The sequence below is a fragment of the Cebus imitator genome, unplaced genomic scaffold (genome assembly GCF_001604975.1).
Source record: "Cebus imitator isolate Cc_AM_T3 unplaced genomic scaffold, Cebus_imitator-1.0 Scaffold567, whole genome shotgun sequence".
Lineage (NCBI taxonomy): Eukaryota > Metazoa > Chordata > Mammalia > Primates > Cebidae > Cebus > Cebus imitator.
In genome coordinates this window covers 336,560-353,853 of record NW_016107882.1, presented here as the reverse complement: position 1 = coordinate 353,853, position 17,294 = coordinate 336,560, and the positions used below count along the sequence as shown (strand labels likewise).

At 59.8% G+C, this 17,294-nt stretch overlaps 1 protein-coding gene across 2 annotated transcripts in view; it reads right to left on the bottom strand.

Annotated features, from left to right (window-relative positions):
• The window catches only part of LPCAT1 (lysophosphatidylcholine acyltransferase 1), a 69,759-nt gene extending 54,791 nt beyond the window's left edge, over positions 1–14,968 (bottom strand). The window contains exon 1 of one of the 2 annotated variants that reach the window (XM_017515950.1): positions 14,723–14,968. In XM_017515950.1, the coding sequence (XP_017371439.1) occupies positions 14,723–14,857 (135 nt within the window). In that variant the 5' untranslated portion in view covers positions 14,858–14,968. Of the gene's footprint in view, positions 1–12,466; positions 12,536–14,722 lie in introns of those variants that run through there. The other variant, XM_037734023.1, reaches the window with a different exon arrangement.
• Positions 14,969–17,294: the final 2,326 nt, after the last annotated feature.

Below are 17,294 nucleotides of genomic sequence, written 5' to 3'. Positions count from 1 at the left end.
GCACCATGGCGCAGCCCACATCAGGGAAGCTGGCGGAGGCTGGGTGTGGGGGCTCCCGGCACCATGGCGCAGCCCACATCAGGGAAGCTGGCAGAGCTCATGTCCTGAGGGCTGGCTCGGGCCTACCCAGCTCTCACACACTTGGGGACAGGTCCAGCAGCAGCCAATGCCAAGCCTGGTGCAGGAGCAGCACAGCAGCCCAGTGGGAACCCACCCTCTCTGGGTCTAGATGCAACACCCAGCTTCCAGAAAACCCCGATGACAACAAGAAGCTTCAATCAATCAGAAAATGCAGAGAGCGCCACAACACACAAAACTCCACAAAACAGCCCAAATCCGTCGTCGCAAACAAGCAGGAGCTGGAGGAGCCTCTTAATCCACGGGCACCAGAGCCCCGAGAGAGCTCGTTCACGCTCCACTTTGTGGGGACAAAGAAGGTGCCCTCTCTATCAACCCAGAGGAGGTCCTTGGCAGACACCAGATCCGCCGGCACCTGGGGCTTCAGCCTCCAGAACGGTGAGAAATCCGTGTCTGCTGTTGAGGGCCCACCCTGTCTGTGGTCCTTAGTGACAGCAGCCACGCCAAGCAGGGTGGGCACAGTGGGAGTTCACGTGACCCGGCCTGGCCATACACCATCCTTCTCTGGGCTGGGGACAGGTCTGGGGCCCACTGTATTATGACTGCTTTGGTGTTCTGGGTTGAATTTTGATCCCCTTCCCCACTTCCTGTTGACGTCTTGACCCCCAGGACTCCAGAAGTGACTGTATTTGGAGATGGGTCTTTTTTAAAGAGATGATTCAGGTAGAAAGAGGTCACGTGGAGGCCCTGATCCAACCTTCCTGCTGTCCTTATAAGAAGAGATGAGGACAGACACCCACGGAGGGCGGCCCTGTGAGGACGCAGGGAGAAGACGCCGTCTGTAAGCCCAGGAGAGGCCCCAGGAGGAAGCAGTCCTGCCGTACCTAGGTCTCGGACTGCAGCCTCCGGATGGTGAGAGAACAATGTCTGTGGTTTAAGCCAGGTCTGGGGCACTTTATGATGGAAGCCTGAGCCAAGAAAGGTATTTGACATGTTTGAAATTTCCCATAACAGACGGTATAAAAGTGATGATTCTTGTTTTAGATGTAAACAGGCCCATCCTAATGCTGGCCTGGAATTCTCTAGAAGTCTGAGTGAAGGCACCGGTGGCCACAATGCCCAGGCCCAGCTTCCTGACGTCAGGCAGCTGGCAAACCCCTCCCTCATCTCTGCCAAGGTCACTAGTGCCATCAGCAGTTCCAGGCCCCGGCATCGCCCGGCGTTTCACGCTCAGTGCTAAACCAGAGACACGAGGGCCTCCAGAGAACATGTGGTCCCTCCCATGTGCACGCATACCATTGTAGCACCCAGCAACATCGCGGCTCCTCCGAGCCCAAGTGCTAGAGATGCAACGCTACAGTGCCCCAGCCAGCAAGAGGAGCTCTGGTGCACCCGCAACAAGGTGGGGGTGGGGGAAGCTGCCCAAAAGAGGTGGGCCTGGAGCCTTGGAGGGTGCGGGGTTGTGTCACCCAACACAGGCCGTGAGGGCAGATACCGAGCGCCAGCCACTCCCAAGCTCCACGGTCTGCATGGTGGAGGCAGCTCACAGGAATGCTCCTCCTGAAGGTGCAGCCAACATTGCTGCTTTAATTCTGGAGAAAAAATTCTCCTGATTCCACAGGATATGTGACAGTGCATCTGCAGATCTACAAAAGAATGTCCGCTCCTCCCACGGTGAGGGTGTGCGGCAGCGCACACGGGTGCCTGCCGTCCAGAGGCTGCCTCGGCCTCATCCTGGCCGGCTCTGCTTCTCAGACGCCTCCGATTCATTCATGGAAACAGAGAGAGACTGTGCTCACAGAGCACCCCATCCCTGCGCACCATCCTTGGAGGACACCAAAAGGCAAAGAGACCCAGAGACTGGGAGGAAAAGGAAGGGAGGGAAGGCATGGGGGGGGGGCTTGCAGGCTGCTCCCCGGAGGAAGCGAGGGGTCAGGGCCAATGGCCCTCATCCCATAGCATGACCCGGGAGCCCAGGTGCTGCACAGCCAGGGAGGGAGGGAGGTGCTCAGTGGGAACAGGGAGAGGTGGGTTCTGGGGAAGGTGAAACAGATCCCAGTGAAACACCTCGCTGCCAAAAGAACCTGCACTGGGCTGGGCTGCCTGGGAGCACCCACCCTTCTGGTGAGCCCCAGGAGGTGCTCCTGTGTCTGAGAAGGCTCTGCATCCTCCTCCTTTGAGAAGTTCCATTGGCTCAAAACAGGAAGAGAAGAGCAGGTGCGTGGAGGGCGGGCACTGGCCTCCCGTCACAACCTGTCCAGGGCACCGTGTGGGCAGAGGATGCTGGTGACGCCGGGGCTCAGCAGGAGACACCTCTTGGGGCACCTCTCTAGTGGTTCTTCCACCAAGAGCCCAGGTACGACCTGTTCCGCTCAGGGCAAGGCGCCTCAAGGGGGCTGGAGGGGAGAGAGGTCCTCGCTGAGACTGGTGCCAGGTGTCCCAGGAGCTGAGCACATGGGCTGGGCGATCGGGAAGGTGGCCCCAGGCTGCGGATTTTGTTGCTAGTGGCAGCAGGGCAGGATGCCACCCAGGGTGCCACTGGGGGCAGGTGAATCAGAAGTCACCTGTGTGACGAGCATCTCTAGCCAGTCAAGAGAGAAGCTCCGAGACACAAAGGGCCCCAGGGGTGGACCCTGAGGTAGGTGAGGTGACCACACAGGGCACCGGGGATGGATCCCAAGGCGGGTGAGTTGAGGTCAGACACAGCACAGGGCTGGTGCCTTGTGCCACCGGGTCAACGTTCAATTGCAACCCAAGCATTTTTGAGGCTCACGGTCCCAGGGGAACACGCAGAGGTGCGTGATGAGGGAGTGAAGTCATGCACTAGGTGGGGCCTGGGTTGAGAGCTCACAACACCGTGAGGGGCTCCCAGGCCCAGCACCCGCCAAGCCGGCCTCCAGCCAACAGCACTGAGGCCCACAGCCTCCAGAACTAGCAGGCGCCCTGACCTGTGGGTCCCACAACCCCTGAGGACACTGCAGCCTGGGACACAGAGGCACCATGGCCACCCTCAGATGCTGAGGGGACACACCCAGAGGCCCCAGCCTGTGCCCCAGCCCAAAAACCCAGACCACTGGGCAGCAGCCGGCGCGAGCTGCTCATGGACACTGCCAAATAGAAGGAAAGGCCAGTGGGGCTCGAAGAAGTGGTGTAAGGAACTATACAGCTCTCTAACAGCCAGCCCCAAATAACCCACCCAGAATGGAGTGCGTATGGCACTCCAGAATTCGCTGAGTGAGATGCAGAGATGAGTAAGGCCAGGCCGCATTTCCCCATGTCACCCAGAAGGTGACCTTACTCTCAGAGGGGAAGGCAGAGAAAATCCCACCAGGGGATGTAGCCGTGTGCCCCAGGAGGCTGGTGCAACCCCAGAGAGCAAAAACACCCACCCACTGTGGAAAGCCTTGTACCAGTGGGGAAAGTGAGGCCAGGGGGGACAACAGGGCAGCCTTCCCAGGTGGTCACATGTCAGTGCACAAGCCAGGGCTGCAGGGTGGCTGGCGTGCAGGGGCTGCCCTGGGGGAGGTGGGTGGGTGTCGGGGGATCCACAAGCTTGGGACCCCCCCGACTCTGTGCACTCTCAAGCCCTTGGACGGTGGCCAATACCCCCACACTGACACCCTCAGATGCTACTCAGTCCCCGCAGGTGTGCAGGGCTGGCGGGTGACCTACCACCCTGCCAGCTGATGTCCCAAACCCAGCCCCACGAAGCCCCGCTCCAGCCTTCCCTTCTCAGGGTACTGCCATTCCTATGGCCCACTTTCTCTCTCCCCAACTCCTGTTGGGCCCCCTCCAAAATGGACCCAGCACCCACTCCCTCAGGTGGCCTCCTAGCCTTCTGCCTCTGGGGCCACTAAGGCTGGCTGGCTCTCCTGCTGGGGAGAGGGGCCCCTATCTGGCAGGGCAGCTGGAGCACCGGATGTGCAGGCCCACTGGGGAAGCCAGGGCTCCTCCGGAAGCGAAGGGAACGGCAGCTTCTGGGGCCAGCTCGTGCCGTCCTCAAAGGTCACCCCGGGCGTCTGGCCTCAGTCACCTCCAGACTCCCCTGAGAGGCCCTGGGGACAGGGTCACGGGCTTCCTGAAGCAGATTAAAGTGGTGACAGGCAGAAGGTGCAGGGGGTGAGCTGGACCCACTCCCCAGGGAGCAATCTTGGTCACTCTTTTTGTTGCTTATGAATTAACGGAAAGCAAGCTATTTGTCACCTGATTTAGATGAGACACAATCCCCCAGAACAGAATGAGCAGAGGGCCCTGGGCAGTGTGAGGCCCCACACAGACTTCACAGACTCAGCAGAGCCGCTTGGGAATGCTTCAGATCCTAGGACTGCTCTCGACATGGGCAGGAGGGAAAAGTTACATCTAATTTCATTTTGCTTTTTCCTTTTAGAGAAAGAACGACTTTTGAAAGCGCAGCAGTTCTCTCAGGCATCCCAGCGGAGGCAGCAGGCACGCCCTCCGCATCTGAGACCGGCGGGAGCTTCGGGACTTACCGACTCCGTCCAGCACCCACAGACACCACCGAAGGAGGGCAGTGGCAGGAAACGCCCTCCTTTCCCGTCTCCCCCAATCACCAAAACACCTTTATTCATGCCTTCTGGCCCAAATCAAACGCTGCATTTAAATACGGAATCAGCGATCACGCCCACAATTAATTCTGAGTTACAATACTGAAAGCAGACGTGAATACGGAAAACTGGCACCGTGAAGCACGCTGCAGGCTCGCGCCACACGCAGCCTTCGGAGCCCAGGGCACCTCAGGAACCACAGATCCCAGGTGAGGCCTGCAGGAGGTGGGAGGGGCTGCCAGGAGCGCCCGCCGTCCGCAGGGACACTTTCATCAGGAGGAACGACTTATTTTTACTGGGTATTCCCACTTCTGTTGTGTAATTTGCTCATTTACGTGAACGTGTATAAAGCTTTTGCCAAATTTGCAGTGGGTTTCTTCGTGTTTTTCTCCCTGGCCTGTGAACACCCATTGTTTCCTTGACCTGAGATTTCAGCGACGTCACACTCCGGAGCTTCTCGCCCCCACCCCGTGTGACTCCAAGGAGGATCTGTGCCTCCCGACGGGAACCGCTCCCCCAGAGCCCGTGCTTACGGCTATATATAAAGCTGTTTCTTCTCTGCTCTCCCACTCACATCTAAAATTAAACATAGCTTTTCTAAAACTGAACTATTTTTCCTTTCAAACCCTCAACCAGCCGCACCAGCTCATGCTGCTGTCATCGCTACTCCGCAGTCCTCACCAGAACCCTCAGCACCATCGCCTTCGAGGTAAGTGTGTTCAGCAATTCCCTCTGAATTTGCAAATCGGCCCCGCAGCCCCACACAGCTCAGTGATTTCCCTAGACCACTCTATTTTCCATCCACTGATGTCTTCCAGGGATGCTGCACCCTTCTGTACGGGATCAAAGCCAGTCTGCTCTTGGGCATTCCTGCAACATGACACCCTATGACCGGGAAACCCCCACCAACACCCAAGCAGCTGCCCTGTGAGTCCAGGATACAGGGAAGGCCTGGGACCGCTGGCACAGGCGTGGTCACCAGGACGCCCTGGCATCACGCAGGCAGCACCCTGGGGTGACACTGACACCGCTCAGGCTGCTGGCGCGTGACCTGGAGGGCAGGGGGCTTGGCGGGGTGCGAGTGTCTCTGGAGCAGAGACCGCTCTCTGCAGCTCAGCAACATCATCCCACAGACACTCGAGGGGTCACACTGACCCGGCCCAAGAGGACCCCCACAGGAGCACCTCCCTCTCGCTCTCTATCCCGGCAACACCCAGTGTCTGTGCCTCTTGCAGAATCGTACCCCAACCTCTGGGGAAGCACCCTGCAGGCACCCGAGAAGACACAGCTTGCAGAAGTGCCCAGGGAGGGCCACATCTCGACTCTTCACCTCGTGTGCTACAAACGCAGATTCCTGGACACCTTGTCACCTTGGGAATGAGGCTGTGCCCTGCAGGCTGGCTCCCTCGGGCCCCCCCGAGCTAGCTACGGCCTACGAATTCACCTGGATCTTCCTCCCATCAGGGCTGCTGCTGTCTGCACTGGGGGCGCCCTAAAGCCCTGGCTCACGCCTGCGACCCCGCACAGGGCACGATGCCCACACACAGCTGGGGTGTGTAAGTCACTGAGTACAAAGGTGTGTGAAGGAAAACACGTTTACTCTTTCTGCAGACACGTTCTGAGCACCTGCGATGGCGCTCTGGACAAAGGGTGTCCAGATGCAGGCAGAAAGAGACCGACGGAGACCGCAGCACCCCCTGGCTCAGATGGCACATACAGGCATCCAGGTGTGGGCCTGTGGGGAAAGGGCACGGGGTGGGGGTGTGAGCTCAGCTGAGAACTCTGAAGGAGACAGTGCAGAGGCCCCGTGGAGAGAGGGCCCACGCAGGGTGGCTATCTGGGCACCACAGCCAACGCCCCAGTACCTGCTTCAAGATGACCGATGGCAGGCCGGGGCCAGGGCCAACCCACTGCTCCCCAAGGCAGCCTCCAGGTCCTGCCCACGCAGTCTCCCAGACAGTACTCATGCCTCCTCACCAGCGAAGCTCTGCACAAATCCCCCTTCCCTAAAGTTTTTGGGGCTCCCAGCTAGAGTTCTGTCCCTCTGGTCCCCACATGAGGTCTCCCATGTCCATCCTGCAGCCCCCTACTCTAGACGTGAGATTCAGGAGCAATCCAGGCTGCAGGCTGGGAGGTCCTTCCATGGCTGGCTGGTCACCCCATGGGCTCAGCTCCTGGCAGGGCCCTGCTCATGGCAGGTGCTCACGAGAAGAAACAGGAGGGAAGGGAGCAAAAGCACTGAAAGTGTGTTCCTGGGCTGTAAGCACTCCACCGTGGGAGCAGGCTAAGCTCCAAAAGCAGAAACTGGCTGCAGGTTCCTCTCTGGAGGCTGCAGTGACTCGGTTACAGCTGACCTATTTCCACAGGCTGTCACCCGTGGGGCAGGACGCCGGTGATTACATTCCTCGGAAGGCAGCTTTCAAGGCACCAAGCTCCCATGTGTGGAAATGGAGCCCCGGAGCCCCAGGGGCAGTGGAGAAGCTCCAATGAGAACGTGGCCAGATGGGCAGCGCACGGGCGGGGCCCACACCACAGCTGCTGCGAAGAGGCCGGAGACGGCAGGGCCGTGCTTTGTCCCTGAGGCTGAGGGGAGCGGCAGCACAGGAGATGCCGCGGCTCAGCACAGGCCAGGCACAGGGAGGCCCCAGCCTCATCTGCCCAGTGAGCGACAGCCTAAAACAACAAACAGGGTCCAAACGCCAGCCCTGCTGCCCCAGCAGCACGGGGCCATCGGCAGGGACGGGGCCTCACAGCTTTAGAGAAGAGCCACGCCAACACCAAGCATGCGCAGTGAGAGGCAGCCTGCTTCTTAAGACTGTTCCTGCAGCAGCTCATTCCTGAGCCCCAGGCTGTGTCCCAGGACCCTGGGGGTCTGCTCCGCAGTGAGGGACTCAGAGTCCAGACGGGGCCCACAGGTGGTGAAGTGAAGCAAAGGCCACACCCTGACCAAGGTGCACCTTTTCCACACTTTAGTTCCGGGGCTGGGAACGCATCCCCGACAGGCCAAGGCTTGCAGCAGCGTTTCGCTTTGTTGGTGTCTGCGAACCTCAGGGGCTGGGAACCCTGCAGGCACTGCAGACAGCGACACATCATGCATGGGGGGCTCAGGAGAAGCGGGCTCCACTCCAACAAGACGACCTACCTGCACGCTCCGCCAGGACCCACCTTCCACCTCCAGCTGCAACAGGACCCTCACCCACACCTCAGGAACCGCAGCTCCCCTCAGGGGACCCTTCCCCAAGGCAGCACCTTTCCTGCTCAGCGCAGGCCCTGAGACAGACCCTCTCGAGGTGCCTATCTCCCCGATCTTCTGCACGGTCTGAGTAAAAAGAATCCTGAAAGTCAGGATCTGTGACATTTCCAACTGCTTGCACTTGTTTAAAAAATATCTGCAGAAAGCCAGGGGGGCCCTGGTGGAGAGCACTTCCCAAGCCCCCTGCGGTGGCAGCCCTGCCCCCAGCACAGCCTGTATCAGGGGCTCCTGCTGCAAGTGCCCCCAGCCTGCCCAGCCCATCCTACTCCGAACTGCCCAAAGATATGGGGAGTCCCCCAGCATATTCTGGCCCAGCCCCTCGAAAGCTGCAGGAGCTCCCAGACTGCCCTCTACACCCTGCCCCATACTACCTGTAGATATAGAGACCCCCTCCCCCACCAGAACATCCTGGCCCAGCCCCTCAAAAGCAGCAGGAGCCCCCAGCCTCCCCTGTATACCCTGCCTCACACTACCAGCAGATACAGGAAGCCCCCCAGAACATCCTGGCTCCCCCCATGCCCCCGAGCTGCAGGAGCGCCTCTGTCCCCACAATTCTGGGTCTGTGCCACCATCTCCAGGGAGCCCACCAAGCACATCCTGGCCCTGTCCCCAGCTATGGGAGACCCTCCACCCAGTACATCCTGCTCCCCCCAGCTGTAGGGAGACCCCTGGCCCACCAGTAATGTCTCTGGGGCAAGGCTGACCCCTGGTGCTGGCCAGCAGGTGGAACAGGAGTGGGCAGGGGCTGTGGGCCCTCGCAAGTATGTCCACTCCTCTGAGCACATGGAGGGACAGAGGTGACCAGCCTGACGTGCGGCTGTGGACGGAGGGGGAGGGCTGCCGAGGGCTGGAGGTCACTGCCTGGGGGCGGTTGTTGCGGAGGCAGAAATGACCCAGATCACTGGGACTTGCTGAGCTTGATGGATGCACAGGACCCACGACGGTGTCACAATGATGATTCACGTGGTGCAGAGGTGAGCATGACCCTTCCCTGATAGGGGCAGTGACTCACTGCTGTAGAAAGGTGGATCTAAGCGCTCCAGGGGTAGCCTCGGACAGCAAACAGACTCCACTACAAAGGGCCCAGGCATTCCATGCCTGATCCTCGCCCGCCCAGCTTGGCGGCATCCCCACTGTCCCGGGGCGCCAAAGTCGCGTCTGTGCTCGGACACCAGGCCTCCCCGGCTCCAGGACCCCTGCCCTCCAGCATCTTGGCCCAGCCTTGGTTCTACCCCAAGAGTTTTGAAACATTGGGAACTGGGAGAGGGATTGTTTTCTTTCTTTTCCTATGTTTAAGCTTGTATGTGGCAAATAACTTTTAAGAGGAAATCACTCACTCCTCTGGCTCTAAGAAGGAAGTGTGAAATTTCAGAGTAAAATCAAGGTTTGGAAAAGGCTGCTGTCTCCAGGTACCAGCTCCCACCCTGGTAGTGCCTCCCCACACAGGGGACAAGGGGACAGGGGACGAGGTTGGAGGGCCACCAATCACAGCACAGCAGAGACCACACTGACGGCAGCCGAGGGCTGACTGTGTGGAAGTTCAAGAACAGCACCTCACCTTCAACACAGCTAAGCTCACGCTGCTAGAACACGGCTGAGCAGCCAGGGACGCGCTGGTGTTAACACAGCACACAGTATCACCCAGGGTTGCGAACGCACTTGGGCTTCGGAAGGACAAACACTGATCACATTGGAAAATCATGTAATTTCCAAACACAAGCCTAGCATCATGCTTTTTTCCCCTGGGCTCATGTTCAAAATGATCCACAGCTAGATTAAAGGTTTACACTAAAGATGCTAGAAACAGGAACCGGGAATGGTAAGCATGCCCCAGCACCCACAGAAGGCCCACAGGGCAGGGAGAGAGCAGTCGCGGCCCCAGGACATTGTGGGAACCGTGGCACTTTTGCCATGGGCCGCGTGGGGACGAGGGCCCTGGAAACAGGAAGATGAAGGGCAGGAGGGCTCCGCCTGCAGTCTCTGCGTCAGGGACAGGGACATGGCTTAGCAAGATGGATGACCTCGGGGAAGTCTGGCTTGGACACTCCCAACCAGGCACAGCCAAGCAGTACAGCCCAGGGTGCTTCTCAGAGAAGAGCAGTGGGAGCCGTGCTCTCCACTGCCTGGGCCCTTATAGCACTTGAGGGCACTCCGCCCATGTGGGCACAAGAGGCACCGGCCATCGGCCAAACAGCCAGCAGGTGTGGTGGTTGAGTCCTGCGCTCGGCACCTGCAGCAGGGCTCCTGAGTGGCCATTTTTGTAGGCACCAAATCCTAACACTTCTATATGAGAATTAGATCATTCAACTGCAGAGAGTACCACTCTCAGGAAGAAATGATTTAAATGAAATGGAAGCAGGTAGTGACCACAGCTTGACATTTTCTAAAGAACACCGTTCACACAGCAACAGGGGGGACATTTGAAATTCAAGAGTCAAACTGAGGTTTGGAAAAGGCTGCCGTCCCCAGGCAGAAGCCCCCACCCCTGGCAGTGCCTCCCCACACAGGGGACAAGGGGATGCAGTCCTGGGTGTCAGTACTGCCTGGGAATGGGAAGGTGCCACCTCACTAAAGAAGGAAGCTGTGTCTGTAGGAAGTGCGAAGAGCAGGGTGCACGTGTAGGGGAAGAAAGCGGCTCCCACGGCTCACACCAGACTCGAGGCCTGAAACAGGCCAGAAGCTGCAGAGTGTAAAAGTCAGCCCAGATGAGTGCTGACAATATAAAGATGAAGGGCTCTTTCTCACAGTGAAACAGGAGTGCAAAGACAGTGTCCGCTGAGGGCGAGCTTTACGCCACAATCACAGATTTCTGCGTGAAACTGATGGTGCTTTGCTGTCAGCAGTAAAACAAAACTATGTTCGTGCGCTTGTGTATGTGGGGATGCTTATGTGTATGTGTATACCTGCACGTATATGTGTGTGTATGCCATTATGTGTATGTGTGTGTATGCGTGTATACACACATATTCTCATATACACACTCGTGTTAGAAATCCAAGTTTTAGGACAGAAGCCTATACAAAATGAAAAGTAAAATCTTTCCCAATTTTGAATCCCCCTTCCCCCTTCTCAAAGTTAACCACAAATAGGTTTCATGAGCGCATCCTTTCAGAAAATTAGAGAGGGTTCCTGGAGCGCTCTCGGTGACTTAGAGCATAAAGCCAGTTCCCTAAGATCAGGGCTCCTTGTGAGCTCAGGACAGGCGTCCACGCTAAGCCAGCCCACGCTGCCGTCCCTGCCTGGGAGACGGCATAGCACCTGGGCCTCTGTGTCCTTACCTGTTCTTCCTGGGACAGAGGATGACAGTGACCAGGGGCGAGGACATGGGAAAATGACCCCTGGGCCTCTACTGGGCCAAAACAGCTGGCACCATCACACCCAGATCATCAGAAGGCGGCTGGGGGCTGAGGGCCTGGCGCTGTCTCCAAGGTCTCTGAGGCCGGCCTTCTCCACCCTCCCCAAGGGACAGGCACTCTCCTGCGTCTCCTCCATGGGCTGTGACTGCCTGGTGTTCCCACAGGGTATCTCCTTGGGCCACCCCACCCCTCCACACCCGCTGCACAACACTGGGGCTGAGCCATGAGCAGAGCCATTCTTACTGAATCCAGGCAGGCAGCACCCAGGGATCCAGTGGGCAGCCGGCGTAGCTCAGAGAAGCCTGAGAAAGCCCATCCCTGTGCATGTGTGCTGGGGGCACCAAGGGTCAGGAACACTCTGCAAAAGCGGCCATCTGCATGAGGAGCCCGGCGAGGTAGCAGGCACAGGACTCCCTGCTCCACAGTGGCCACACAGGACTTAGGAGTGAGGCTGAGAGGGCAGAGTCCTGCTCCTGAGTTTTTTTAAAACAAACCATAATTCAGGCATTTGTATAAAAATGTGGAGAAAAAGATGGCCCACTTTTGGGTAAATTCCATGCAGGGCCACCAGGCAGGGAGGGGCAGAATCCGTCCCTGAACTCAACCCTCACCCTAATCCTTTCTGTGGATTAGCCGGCGTGGGCAAGCGGGCACCCAGCAGCCTCCTCCGCTCTGAGCTAGCGACGCCCGTCCAAGGACTCAGCTCCAAGCTGCGTCAGGCTTTCCAGGAAGTAAGTTCTTGCCGACTCTGGCTCTGAGCTGCACAGACTTTGGAAATGGGGCAAATGCATCAGGACCAGGGTGGGAAATGCTCACAGCCACAGATTCCAAGGGGAGTTCCGTGAAAACCCTGGGTGACAGAAAACCACTTCGTGCCTTCAAAACAACACATTAATGTGTGACCATGAAGAACTTTAGCTGAATTCACCAAGACCCTACGCCATCCTGTTCACCGTCCTAAACTCTATGTCCTTGCTTTAGCCAGGGGATTACAACATTGCATGTATTACAGACCCTGACGGCTTTGGTACCTCTTTTCAGATCTTAACGTGCTGTTTTCTGTCCAAAGACGTACTTAAGCTCCTCACTAAATCTGTAGTTAAATGACAGATGGGCTGGCTGGAGAAGGAGGTGTCCCCACATGGCATTAATCCGAAGACACCCTGCAGCCCCTCCCAGGGGGCAAATGCTCACAGGTAAATGCAGGTACTCACTGGTTTATCTCAACTGGGAACTTAGCTGGGTTTCTGATGGTTCTCAAGTGTGTCAGCCACTACTGGACCAGTTTCTTTGGGGAAGAAAGATAGGCTATTTCACTCTGTGGAAACTTTACAAGAATATATCACATAAAAGTAAAAGCTTTGCAAAGCAATGCTTGGTGAAAAGCAGAATGTTTCTGCAGAGAGCTCTGAGAACATTTACAAACTACAGCCTTGAGCAGAAGCAAGTGGATGTACAAACACGCCAAACCACAGATGGGGCCTCTGACGTGGCAACAGGGCGCATACAAGGCCACCCTCCCTCCGAGAGGCCGAGACACCTAAAGCCAGGATCTCTGCCTGGCTTCAGCCCAAGGGAGAAAAGCTGCTTGAAGCTTCAATCTCCAATCTCCGGACCAGGAGTCTCCCGGTGAGCCCCTGCCCAAGAGCCACTGGGAGCAGCTCGCTGCTCTGAGGACTTGGGGAGGAAAGCAGGCCCAGGGGTTGGGCACTTCTGGCTCTGCCCTGACATCTGTACCCAAACCATGAGAGTCTCTGCCCAGCTTCTCACCAGGGCAGTGGGCGCACACTTTTAGACAAAACACAGCTCGCCCCTGTGCTCCTGCTGACCCGGGGCCGCAACTATGACAGGGATGCGGAAGTGGCCTCCGGGGACCTCCAGGGAGGAGGGGCTTGATGCTTCTCCCAGGGAGCCAGGAGGGACCAGGAAGGCAGGAAGAGAGAGGACTCCGGAGGCAGCCAAGACAGAGCTGGGGCAGCAGTGGGGCTGTGAAAGCCCTGGAAACCACAGCAGGCGTTGGGAGTTCATGGGGTACCCCCGGGGACTTCTCAGGAGCAGAGCGCAGGAGGAAGAAAGCCTGCTGGGCTGAGAGTGACTCAGGGAGAGAACCTGGTGGCTGGGTGGGGTGAGGATTGAAGAGGAGGAATGGATGAGGGGCACAGGATGAGCGGCCGTATCCCAAGCCCTACTTGGAGAAGCACAGCGCTCGGCAGGGGACGGCATGCGGCAGGCGGAGGCCCAGGCAGAGCAGTGGGCACAGGGGCCAGCGGGCAGAGGGGCCGGCTCCGGATACACACGGTGGCGGGGCCCAGGGCCTGGGAGCCAGGCTGGGGACGACCTCACCCTGTGTGTACGCGGGAGGGCGGCACCATCGGGCCCTCCTGCTCACCGTCCCCTTCCACGCCATGAGGACCAGCCCCATCAAGGGACTTTGAGCAAAAGCAGGCGTCCTGGGGAAGTGACAACCTCAAAGCCTCAAGAACTTTTCACTTTAGTGTTCTTTCCCATACTTTTTACGCATTCAAAAACCTCCGTCTTCCCGGAAATCGTATTCTCACAATTGGAAGTGTGCTCCCTGGAAACTGGACAGCCCCACAGGCAGCCGAAGCGGTGGTTGCTTGGAAGAATTGTTCTGGAGTCAAAAGGCCCTCTTGACAGTGGATCTGAGGCCACCGCAAGCCCAGCTGGCAGCCAGGTAGCGGGGACACCCAGGCTGGGCCAGCACGTCCCCGGAGGTTTCCCGCAGCAAGAGGCCCCCTCCTCGCGGCGCCGTCGGGACACCCCGACACCACTGTCCCATTGCAGGATCTCAGCAAACCGCTCCCTCCCACGTGGCAGCCCAGGTTGCGTAGTAAAGTTGATCCTGGTCACAGGCCAGACCAGACAAAGCATCCCTTACAACAGGAACGAAGCACGCACCCCAGAATGCGACGTGCAGCCAGAGAGCAGGGGCCCCGTGTGCCTACAGCGGACCCTACAGGGGCCCCAGGCCGCCTGCGCGCCAGCCCAGGCCCGCACCCGAGGCTCACCCAGCGCCGCGGTCCCCTCCTGCCAGCGGGCCGCGTCCAGGGGAGGCCGCTCCGGAGTCTCCGGGGGGCGCGCAGGGCCTGCCAGGGCGGGTGGGGCCCGGACCAGGGACAAGCGCGGGGGCCGAGGTCGGGGTCCGGGAGGCAGAGAAGGGGGGGTGGGCCCGGTTCCGGGTGCGGCGTCCTGGGGGAGGGGCGGGACGCGGGGACCCAGAGGACGGCGCTGAGGGTCCGGGACGTGCGGGCGGGGGGCGGGAAGCCGGCGCCGGGTCCGAGGCATCGGGTGCGGGCGCCGGGGCCGCGGGCCGCGGGGAAAGAGGCGCCGCCGCTCTCAGGGCCGCGCCCCGCCCGAGGCCCCCTCCCCGGCCCTCCCCGCCGCGCCTCCCGGCCCCGCACCGCTGGCGTCCGCGCCCGCTCCGGGGCCCGCGCGCCCGGGGCACCCACCTGGGCCTTCTGCAGGGCGCTGAGGCGCAGCTCGTGCACGAAGGGGTTCCGCCCGGGGGGCGCCAGCAGCCGAGCGTCGCCGGCCCCTGCGCTGGAGGCGGGGGCGGCCCGGGGGCCGCATCCCCGCAGCCTCATGGCCGCGCCGTCCCGCGTGGAGCGCAGTCGGGCTGCTGTGGCGCGGAGCGGGGCCGCGGCTGGCGGGGCGCGGGCCGAGGATGCCAGGCGGCTGGAGCGGGCCGGGCGCGCAGGCGCAGATGCTGACGTGGGCGGGGCGGGCGGGGGGCGGGGAAAGGGGCGGGGCGTCCCGAAGCCCCGCCTCCCCGCCGGCAGGGGCGGCGCCAGCCCGAGCTCCGCACCCTGGAAGCTCTTCTGGGGTCTGTGGGGTGCGGGGCGGGGCAGGGCTAGGAGCGCAGATCCCGGGGGCCGCAGAGTCGCTGGGGCTGAGGCCGCCTCCTGCTGCCGCCGGAACACAGGGACCCCTGGCGGGGCCTGCGCGGGGTGGAAGGGAGGTCCCCGGGGCCCGCGAGGCTGCCACGTCGCCCCCTTCCGCCGCTCGGCCCGCCTGCGCGCGGGGACGGAGGAAGGGGCAGGCAGGCGTCCAGCTCGGGCGCTGGGCGGGCCGGGCCCTGGGTGCGCAGCCCCGGGTGCCGAGCCCCAGGCTGTTCAGGCCAAGGCCCCCCGCTCTTCTTATTCCTCGGGCTGCTCGCTCGCACCGGCGACCCTGGAAGCTGCCCCGGGCTGGGGGAGGCTCTTCCAGTCCCACGTGACTCCCGCCCGGGTCCCCTCGACTTCAGGACCCCCAGACCTCAGGACCTCTCAGACCTCAGGACCTCTCAGACCTCAGGACCCCCCCCAGACCTCAGGACCCCACCCAGACCTCAGGACCTCTCAGACCTCAGGACCCCCCCCAGACCTCAGGACCCCCCAGACCCCAGACCCCCCAGACCTCAGGACCCCCCAGACCTCAGGACCCCTGAGACATCAGGACCCTCCCCTCCGACCTCAGGACACCCTAGACCGCAGAACCCCCGCGGACCTCAGGACCCCCTCTGACCTCAGGACTTCTGAGCCCTCAGGACCTGCAGGTGGAGGCCCAGAGGCCCAGCTCTGGGGTCAGCACATGAGGGGGCACAGCTGGTAGGGTGGTGAGACAGGGCCAAAGGCTGTGCATAGCCGGGGGCAGGACTGGGGCACGCTCTTCCACACCAAGCAGAGCCCAAGGAGGCCCCAGAGAGCAGCCGAGGAGCCAAGGACCCCCATAGGTAATGAGTCCACGGAGTCCCCCGTCCAGGACAGAGCTGGGAAGGCCAGCCAGTGGTAGCAGCAGGCGGTGGGGACCACCCTGCAGGGTGCTGTGGAGTGCACACGAATCACAGAGGCTCTTTCCCATCTACCCGAGAAAAGAGGGAGGGTAGGAAGAGGAAGATGGAGGCTTGGCGGGAGGCTGGGATCCAGGGCAGCTGCTCAAGGAAGGGCCCAGGACGTGTTCCCGGGTGGAAGGCAACAGGGCAGCCCCACAGGAGACGTGGAAAACCCCCGTCTCAGGAAGGAGCCAGCACTGGGGAAGGAAGGGCCTGGAGGCTGGTGTGGGGACTCCTTTTCTGCCGCAGCTGGAGAGGGTAGGATGGCCCACAGGGCGTGTGCCCAGGGGTGGGGGCTGGGACCCTCGTGTGCGGGGAGGCAGTTTTCTCCTGGGGACGGCGAGGGGTGGGGAGGAGGGGCTGGTTATGGGGAAATCAGTGCAGGCTTGGAGGAGCAGCGAGGAGGCTCCTCGGCCCACACTGCCCCTTCAGGCGTAGGCTTTGGTTTTTGTATGTAATGGAACGTACTTGAGACCTGGAGGGTTCTGGAGGCTTGATTAAGAGAAGTTGGTCTTGGGCAAGGAGGTAGGAGCAGTTTTCTCTCTGCAGCAGGGAAAAAATTAGTTTATAAGGGCCCTCTAACTGCAAAAGGAGTCCCCCTGCGGTCCTCAGGAACCTCCTGGAAGCCCCGCAGCTCCCTGGGGCTGCTAACCACGTCTCTGAGGTTTCTTGCTCTGCTTTTGTTTCTGTTTTAAGGGTGTAGATTCACAGAGAATTGTTTCCTATACTCCAGGCGCATTGAGAACACAAGGCACCTGCTTGTTGAGGTGAGGCTGGGTGTTTTGTTTCGTTTGTTTAATTTTTGAATTTTGGACTTACCTCTAGGATAGAAAGAGATGTTCTTCATTTTCTTCTAACATCTTTTTTCAGTTCTGCCTTTTATGGTTGTATTTTAATCCATTTGAAGATTTTTTTCTCTGCGTGGAGACCCAATATTCTCAACACCACTTAATCGCTGACTCCCTCTTGTGGGTCCACTTCCAGCATGAACAGAGGGTTCCTGAAGCTCCTTCTGGCCGCCCCCTCTCACCCACTGGGCTGTGCTCATTTACTCCCGCAGTGGCGCAGGCCTATTTCAGTGGCTACGCCTTCCGAACCGTGCGCCTTGGGTATCACAGAGCGGGTTCCTTCCTATTGGCGCTTCTTCCCAAGAATTGTAGTAGCAATTCGGAGAATTTTATTTTTCCTTCCAAATTTTGGAAGCAAATTTT